The sequence below is a fragment of the Colossoma macropomum genome, unplaced genomic scaffold (genome assembly GCF_904425465.1).
Source record: "Colossoma macropomum unplaced genomic scaffold, Colossoma_macropomum, whole genome shotgun sequence".
Taxonomy (NCBI): domain Eukaryota; kingdom Metazoa; phylum Chordata; class Actinopteri; order Characiformes; family Serrasalmidae; genus Colossoma; species Colossoma macropomum.
Genome location: NW_023494784.1, coordinates 7,766,156 through 7,775,696, shown reverse-complemented (window position 1 = coordinate 7,775,696; position 9,541 = coordinate 7,766,156). Strand labels below are relative to the sequence as shown.

The 9,541-nt window shown below is 40.9% G+C and overlaps 1 protein-coding gene across 3 annotated transcripts; it reads left to right on the top strand.

Moving 5' to 3' along the window:
* Positions 1-2,518: 2,518 nt before the first annotated feature.
* On the top strand, positions 2,519-7,253 carry ndufb3 (NADH:ubiquinone oxidoreductase subunit B3). 3 transcript variants are annotated; one of them, XM_036577029.1, is made up of 3 exons: positions 2,519-2,609; positions 5,099-5,231; positions 6,924-7,253. In XM_036577029.1, the coding sequence occupies exons 2-3, from the start codon at positions 5,104-5,106 to the stop codon at positions 7,072-7,074; spliced, it is 279 nt and encodes a 92-aa protein (XP_036432922.1). In that variant the 5' UTR covers positions 2,519-2,609; positions 5,099-5,103; the 3' UTR covers positions 7,075-7,253. The 3 variants fall into 3 exon arrangements, with proteins under 3 accessions (XP_036432922.1, XP_036432930.1, XP_036432939.1); XM_036577037.1 differs by having other exon boundaries at positions 2,524-2,609; positions 5,102-5,231; XM_036577046.1 differs by having other exon boundaries at positions 2,555-2,593; positions 5,102-5,231.
* Positions 7,254-9,541: the final 2,288 nt, after the last annotated feature.

Below are 9,541 nucleotides of genomic sequence, written 5' to 3'. Positions count from 1 at the left end.
AAAATGTACGTGTTCATGGGCGGCACGGTGGTGCAGTGGGTTGCGCTGTCGCTTCACAGCAAGAATGGCCTGGGTTTGATTCCCGGCCGGGTGACCAGGGTCATTTCTGTGTGGAGTTTGCCTGTTCTCCCCGTGTCTGAGTGGGTTTCCTCCCACAGTCCAAAAACATGCAGTTAAGCTAATAGGACATGCTAAATTGCCCCTAGGTGTGGATGTGTGTGTGAATCTGTTTGTCTGCCCTGTGATGGACTGGCGACCTGTCCAGGATGTATCCTGCCTTCTGCCCAATGACAGCTGGGATAGGCTCCAGCACCCCACCGCGACCCAGAAGGATAAGCGGTTTAGATGATGTATGTAGTTTTTCATTTTTCTGGAATTATTAGAACACAAATTCAAATGTTTTCTTTTTCTTTTTTTTCTGAGTTGAAAAATATATCGCTGTTGTCAGAAGAAAACCTACCAAAATATTAACTGTACAGTAGAAGGAAAACATTGCTTTACTTTTAATGTAAGTCAATGGAACCGGATATTTTTCTAAGTCATTTTGGGTCGTTTCTTTTCGGTCAATTCATTCTGAAATTTTCATACAATGTAAAGGACAACAGGCATTTTCACATTATGTAAAAAACTGAAAACGACAAAAATGGAGATACGAGGTTTTGTTCCGACAGCAGCGATATGTCAGATGTACTAAAGCTTTTGCACAGGCCACATTTTATATTTTTCCAGTATGTTAAATTCGGTGTGTGTATTAAAGTGTGCAGAAGTGTGTTCTCTTTCTCTGTAGAGGATGTGTTCACTTATTTACACTCAAAGAATCATCAACACAATAATTTACACAATAATTTGACTGGGGTGCCCAAACTTTTGTACATGACTGCATGTGTAGAAGTTTCTAGACACCTGCTCCAACGTTTCCTCTGACACCATGGTTATTGAAGGTGAATTCCACTGTATGATTAAGTTGTTAGGATGTAAATAAGGTCATTCAGGCTGGTTTGATTCACAGTGGTGGTGATGGTAACCAGACGTCTGAGGAGTGTCATCCTTCTAAAAGCTCCCTCGCACAATGTTATTACATGAAATGGCTATGAATTCACTGCCTGACGTCTGAGACACTGTTTTATCGTAGTTTTGAGAAACTTTTGGCCTCATTTTTCCATCAATGATAGAGATATACATGCAGGGCGCTGTGAGGCCAAATATTCCCCCCCCCAAAAAATATTTTTTCATATTTATCACTATTTTCCATCATCAACATTCCATACAAACTCAGAAGACTCGTGTAGGTTCACTGGTGGGTTTGGATAGTAAATAAAATGTCTATATCTGTGTTGTAGTCATGGCGACCCCTGGTTCCTATCACCACCACTGTAAAGACATCTGAACCATTTCACACCAAACCACTCTGAATCACTCTGTTCCCACTGAATTATGGAGAATTTTTGAAAAATCTTATTAATAGTGAGTTTGTCCCTCTTTGTTGCAGTAACAGCCTCTGCTCTTCTGGGAAGGCTTTACACTAGATGTTGGAACATTACTGTGAGGATTTAATTGAGCATTAGTGAGGTCAGGTACTGATGTTGGATGGTCAGTTCTGGATCACCACAACTCATCCCAAAGGTACTGGATGGAGCTCCATCACTCCAGAGAGCACAGTTCCTCTGCTCCTGAGTGGAGAGATAAAAAAAACAAACTAATTTTCAGCTCTTAAGAATTAATTGCGCTTATACATCCCTTAAGAAAATAGTAAGTAAGAATGCCAGGAGACTTTTAGAGTGTTTTATGAATTGTGACATTTTTATAAAGATGCTTTGCTTTGTCATTTATTTATTTATTTATTTGTGTGCTTAGTATCCCAGAGCACTGTCAATGTATGCTCTCACAGGCCTTAATCTTAACCTTTTGCCTTTTGATTTAAACGAAAAAAAAAGATCAGTGTTGGAAATGATATAGCGACATCTGCTGGACAGTTTGCTCATTGCAGGATAAGCCCATGTTGATGAAACAATAATCTGATAAAATATTCGATATTTTACATGTTATTAACTACTAACATGCACTTTGTACAGCGTACACCAAACACAGAATCTAATGCTTAAGAGGACCCTCATTAGACTCAGTAGACCTTATTTTATGTATACATACACCTGTCAGTCGTGCGCCTCTATCGAATTGCGTGTACCACGAATAAATGTTTTTTATTCCTCTTATTAAATGTTTCATATATTATTTTTAAATAAAGGCTTTTTGCTTGTTGGGTTTTTGCCCGGCACAGAATGAGATGAAAAGCGGAACCTTTTTTTATGCTCCTTGTTTCTGTTACCCACCAGAAAACGGTCGCAGGTTTATTTATTTATTTTTTAATCTATTTTAATTTCACGCCGAAATATAAAACATATAAAATGTGAAGAAAACGCTGAACGTATGCGAGATAAAAATGCATGTTGTAGGGAAAACGAGGGTCACGTAATATTAGTGTAAAAGTCACAAACATAATGCAAATAATTTAAGCGAGACTTTTAATTTGGAAAATTTCTCTCGCCGAGTCTAAAGAGGGCTTCATCTGCCGGAAGCTGCTGGAGGTCACAGAGTGGGTTTTGTTTTCGGTAAATATATTTATAAATTTAACAATTTTACGGGAATAAAAACACAGATTAGGGTTTACAGATGCAGCTTACTTCACCACAGTTGAGCTGGTGTTGATGTTGTTAAAAGAGCAGTAAAATCATCAGTATTAGCGGGTTTGCAGTGACTAAGGTCGAGTTTGGTCGCAAATATCGATATTTTTCATCACTAAAGCTTAAAAACGCTCCTGTAAACGCTGTAATAGGGTTTATTATTCAGCAGAAACCAGCATTTGTGGCGTACAGTTAGAAACGACTCAGAAAACACGAGGCTGATATTGGCTTCTTATTCGCCAGCTACTTATTCGAATTTTCTCGTTCCACCTTAAATGGTGCAGTAGTTCCATTCTGATGCCTCAAGCACTCTAATGTAACTGCTGTACCATTTAAGGTGGAACGGAGAAATTCGAACAAGAAGCTGGCGAATAAGAAACTCTAAGGTTAACTTTTAGATTATTGTCCTAACCATTAACGTTTAAATTAAAGGGGATGTTATCATTGATAGCAACCTGGGGTTTTATTATTCAGTTTTTCAGTTCATCAATGTTACAACAACAGTCTATATTACATTTGCTATTTACCAGCAGCCTTGCAGCTTTAGTGTCTTTAGTATGTTTTATTGTTAAATTTAAATTTGGGACATCAAGGTGAAAATTCCTCCAGATTGTTTCATCTTTCGTAGTATTTTTAAAGCCTCAAAAGCCTAAAATACTGAAAATGTTATTTTATGGCTTAAGTTTGCGGACATTCTAAATTTGGAGGTACTATAGAAATATATATCGTCGCTGTGCAATGAAAAACAAGTATCTCCAAAATAGTAACTTTACAGGAGAGGGCAAAAACCTTCTTTACTTTCAAAGTAAGTTAATAGAAAAGGTTTTTATTCTAAGCAATTTTGGACCATTTCTATTGATCCAGTCCTCTTGAGATTTTCACACAGTGTAAAGGACAGCTGAGCTCAAATGATGCAGAAAAGTAAAACTCGCAAAAAAATGGAGATACATGTTTTTCATTGGACAGCGACGATATGTAGTGTTATCCATTTAAGTAGTTGGTTTTATCCTCTGAAGTTGTCCATATTATGCATTTTAAAGAAGAAGAGATTAAAAAAAATTTTAATGTAAAAATTATTGCTTTGTCCTTGGATTACAGTTTTGTTTCATTGGCATATGATTAATAATATGTGAGGGAAATTGATTTTCATAGGTTGTTATTTCTGCACGTTAAACCACTTTAAGCTTTTTCCACATTAAACGTTTCAGAATGTTTGTGCTGTGTTCCACTTTTTTAGGGTGACCGTATTTTGGTTTTCGAAAAGGAGGGCAGTGGGGGGGGCAGGAGAGCAGCACGGGGCAGACTATAGAAAGAAGCAAATGTCTACATGAAAGCAAACCCAAACATTTTAGACAATTTAGAAATCCCAGTTAGAGACAATTTTATGGCCCAAAAGGAAGAAATGTCCTGGAAAAAGAGGACATATTGTCACCCTGTACTTTTCTCTCTTTGGATGCTTATTGGAACCAAGTGTCTTCCGATAGTAGGAACTCATCGGCTGTCTCTGGTGGGACCATGAGAAAAACAGACTAATTACTGTGGACGACTTTAACGGTGGGAGGGGGAAAGACGCCGGGGGCAGGTGTGAAGACGGAGAGCACTTATACATAACGCAAAAAATAACCGGCTTTTCAGCCCAGAAAGTGAGACAAGACGCTCGCTGGGACTTTTCAGCCCTTTCTTTTCACTTCCTATTCTCACGCCTTCAGTGGTCTCCTTCTCTCTCTGGGCTCTGCCACCTACTGAAGGAAGCGATGGCTATGAGTAGGCTGGCAGAAACAAGGCACGGGTGAACATTATCAGCTACTTAGCCCGCTGGTTCAGCCAGACCGGCTTCTCCGTCCCGCATTCGACGCTCGGCCACGCCCCCCTCTCCACAGTTACTTAAAACAATTAACTCTTTGGAATTTAATTTAAGTTTTCTGTTCAGTAGTTTGTGCCATGCCAGTGTACATGTAGCCAGCTGGTTGCATTGGCTTTTGAATGAATCCAGGAGATCATTTTAGTAGCTGGTTCGCTGTCTAGCTGTATAATGTGTCGAACAGACCAGTTATAGATGAAATAAGAGCAGTATGGCTGCATGTTAGTAGCTCTCTCACTAAGGAGGTTTTATTTTGTGAGCCACACCTCTGGCTCAGACCTGTCTTAAAGGTTTTCAGTGGGTTTGTAGCACAAAGCTGAGTTCTTGTGTAAATGATTGAGCTTCAGAATGTCTGTTCAGGACTGGTCAGTTTTGAGATGTCCTGCTAAACCCAAAGCATCTTCATTTAACTGCACACCTCTGTTGGTGCTGGATCTAAACGTTAATCGTTTAGTTCAAGTTCAGTCATTAATATGAGAAAAAGTGCACTGTATTTAACACATTTTACATTTTATTTATATTGTTTTTCTTTCTCTCTTCGTCCCTCTTTTAAAAGCAGAAATGGGTGGGGATCACGGGCACAGCAAGTTGTCCATGCCGGACTACAAAGTCTGGAAGTGGGAAGGGACACCACTGGAGGCAACCCAACAGCGGCTGGCACGAAGAGGACTGAGGGACCCCTGGGCACGGTAAGGCGGGTTTTGGATAGTGCACTTGCATGAGAGAGGGTTTTTGGGTTCTTTTGGGTTCTGAAAAGCACAATATGGATGTGATCTGGGTGCCATTCTTGGCTGCTCATTTGATTTTGAACATGCTGGAATAATTTCGTAGTAGCTCATTTTGTGCTGATTTTTTGGCCACAGTTTGCCCAACACTGTTTAAGAGGCTACTTTAGGGGGCACCTGAGTGGCGCAGTCGTCTAAGCGTTGGCCCTACCGTCAGGAGATCGCGAGTTCGATCCCTGGTGATGCTACAGCCGTCCATGGCCGGAAGTCCAAGAGAGCACAATTGGCCTCACTCTCTGGGTGGGTAGAATGCCTCCCTGTCTCCCCCCTTCACTTAGCGCAGTGCTAGCCAGTGCAGGCGTCTGTTAGCTGACGTAACAGAACTGGTGATTGGCGCTCCAAGCTTGTTTAGCTGCCCAGTGACTTTGCGTCAGGAGGAAGTCTCGGAGGAAGCCTGTGCTAGCCTTCACCGTCCTAGTGCTGGTGGTATCGTGTGATTGGAGGAGTCCTAACTAGTGGGTAGAGTTGGAAACGACTAAATCGGGGAGAAAATAAAAAAAAAAGAAAAGACTTTAAGGTGTGTCTCCTTAGGAAAAGCTTTGATTAATAGAAAGGGACGCTCGGGAGCAGCTGCATGTGAGCCTGAGTGCCCAAACGCACCAAGCCAATGAGGCAGAACTAGCACCAGTTAAAGTCAGCTGATTATTACCCTCCGTCAGCTCCTAGCCGCCTCTTGCCTCTGGTGAGAAATTGTACCAGAGCACATTACAAAAGCTATAGCTGACGGCCATAGTTAATGCACCTGTGTGAAAAAGAGCAACTCTCTGTAGCCGGAGCTGCCATAGTCTCACTGAAGCATACAAAGTATGGTTGCATTGGCTTGTTTTGTTTGAATGTCTTATAAGCTTCGAATGTCCATGTTGAAGCTAAAAAAGACACTGTGAAAGTAAACCACTGTTTGTGGTGCTGAGTGGATAAAAAAAGAACAAATAATGATGACAAAGTTCAGACTTCTTGCTACTTTGCTGTTTGCACTGGTGAGAAAAAGTCATATTTTCTGAGTGTGCTCTCTTGAGGGTGCGGTTTGCTCCTGATTCACATCTCTCTCTCTCGCGCGGCCGACTGCTGACATCAATTCAACAGGCTCAGTTGGCAAAAAAAAGTGCTGACGAGGGCCGACTACAGCCAGTGGTTTGGTGTGTCAAGGTTGTAAGGGTCACATTGCCCAATGCCAGGCAAGAAGTGGAGCTGCATTCTCTGGAGTAATGGAGCTCCATCCAATAACTTCAGGATGAGTTAGAGACCTAGAACCATCCAACATCAGTACCTGACCTCACTAATGCTCAATCAAATCCTCACAGCAATGTTCCAACCTCTAGTGTAAAGCCTTCCCAGAAGAGTAGAGGCTGTTACTGCAGCAAAGAGGGACAAACTCACTATTAATACCCTTCATTTCAGAAGAAACGCTGGATGAGCAGGAGTCTACAGACTTTTGGACATGTAGTGTGTGTGTGTTTGTGTGTGTGTGTGTGTGTGTGTGTGTGTGTGTGTGTGTGTGTGTGTAACATTTGTGGAAATCAATGATGTGCTAAAGTGGAGTTGTAATGCTGAATAAAGCACGTTGTCCATTTCAACCTGCTCTTTTGTCTTTTTCAGAAACGAGGCATGGAGGTATACAGGCAGCTTTGGCAACCCTGTCACCTTCAAGGATGTGCTGATGCGTGGATTTAAAGGAGGATTCATTGCGTTTGCGGTGGCTCTCGCTGTGGAGTACGCTTTCTTCCCTCCGAAGAAATCTGATCACTGAGGGCAGCTTCAACTTCAAAGGCCCAAAGAGCCCAAACCCAGAAGAGCCACATACCATCGGACTCTTATTTTCCTTCCAGGCTACTAAGCTGGTTCTTGTCCTTCTATATAATACTCACCTGTTATTCTGTGACAGATTTTGGCTGATTGAATAATAAACATAATACGTTATTGAGTGAAGTGGGTCGACTAAAATTTTTTGTGACCAATGAGTGAGTGCCACTGTTGTGTGTTTTTTTTTTTTTTAATATAGACAAAAGTACAGGGTGAGTCAAAAAGATTCGTCCGATTTCAAAGTGATTTTACTTGTAAATCATTACAGAACAATGCAGTAAACTGTAAATGGTTTAAATGAGCATAAAGTTTATTATGTAATTGTACAAGGTCTCAATATGAACCTCCTCCAGCAGTACAGACATCAACACCGTAGTCAAATTCATCCCATACTGGATTGAGCATGTCGGGTGTCGCTGCACTCACGGCTCTTTCAGTGCGATTTCGTAGATCATCCAGTGTTGTGGAACGACAATCACACTGCACAGTTATGACGGATTCACTCTTATTGAAGTGGAGAACGCAGGACGCTTTCTGCTCAGGGGTCTCATCTCCTCTCAGACTGAAGGGAGCCATCTTCCACTGACAGCCAGAAACTATGACCCCCTCTGTCAACCGGTATGTGATTGGTTCCTAGGCGCCTCACGGTTGTACAAAAATATGGTGCTTTTAAATCGGATGAATCTTTTTGACTCACCCTTTATATTTCATGTTTTCAGATGATCCTTAAAGTCATAACTAGACATATTTTCATTTGACCTAAACAACAAATTAGTAAATTTTAGCATGTTTCCATGAAGGATCACTAATAGTAGTTATTTTGTCATTTCTGTATATTCATCAACCAAGAATTAACAACAAGGCTAACTCTAAGGGTAGAGGAGAGTACAGCACAACCTAATATGTCAGGTTTGGCTTAATCATTTTAATATTATTTGGTGGGATTATTAATTTTTTTTAAAGAAGTAATTTGCACGTCTCTGCTATATTTGAAAACAAACTTGTATTTTGAGCACCTACAGGTTATGAACAGTTTAGCTAAAAGCAGCAGGGTGCAAATGTAAAACTAACCCCATACATGTTTACATGTAACAGATTGAGGGCTGTGTTGATGGTTGTTAAAAAGTCTGGTAAGTTGATGCAAAACACAATTTCAGTTCAGCACAATTTAATACAGTTCTATGTCATTTGAGCCATATTAATGTTTCAACCTGTAGATCAGTGAAAGAGGCTGTCAAACCCTGGGGCATTTATTTTTGACCACAAACTAGAAGAATGTTTATAGTATGTTTTGATGAATCTGCTCAAAAGCCTAAGAAGAATGAACAGTATTGAATTTATTTGGGGGGACATGGAGTTCTCCCATTTAACTGTAGGAGGCGTAGTTTTTCGACTGTTAAAGCTGATCCCAACGTGTGGAGGCTGCACTTGCCTGGCTCACTGTGAGTTGTCTATCTGCTTTACAGCCACCAAGAGGAAAATATTATAGTGAATTTCCATAACTTATACTCACAATTCAGTAATCAGAAATACAAGAAAAACTGTTTATGGTATGAAACAGGGTGGATCTTGAGAACAGATGAAGAGTTCTCTCGCTATGAGAACGTGACTAAAAGCACAGTCTACTTAAACCTGCTTAAGCCCCCGAAATATCCATGTTACACCATACCGAGTAAGTTGGCTTCTCCTCTTGCACAAAAGCATGTTATGCCGGCATTACACCAAACGACTTTTCAGGCAATTTCACTGAGCGTGTTTACATGCACTTAATAATCCGATAACTACAGAAAATCAGATTTTGTCAGTGATACGATCAACGCATTTGCATGCACTTGAGTAATCAGATAATGGGGAAACTCACAGAAGAAGACGTGACGTAAACATAACTTCATGCTGTGGCTTTTTTTTTAAACATTGAGCCTCTTTTCCTGAAAATATGAACAAACATCATTTAGAAGATGAAGAATATTTAAATCCTTCATTTCATCAAGCATGTATTTGGTTTCAGCATCGCCCCGAAAGTGTTTTGCTGCATATGAGTGGATCAGACACAGCAGTGCTGCTGGAGTTTTTAAACACTGTGTCCACTCACTGTCCACTCTATTAGACACTCCTACCTTGTCGGTCCACCTTGTAGATGTAAAGTCAGAGACGATAGCTCATCTGCTGCTGCGCAGTTTGTGTTGGTCATCCTCTAGTCCTTCATCAGTGGTCACTGGACGCTGCCCACAGGACGCTGTAGGCTGGATATTTTTGGTTGGTGGACTATTCTCAGTCCAGCAGTGACACTGAGGTGTTTAAAAACTCCAGCAGCACTGCTGTGTCTGATCCACTCGTACCAGCACAACACACACTAACACACCACCACCACGTCAGTGTTACTGCAGTGCTGAGAATGATCCACCACACAAATA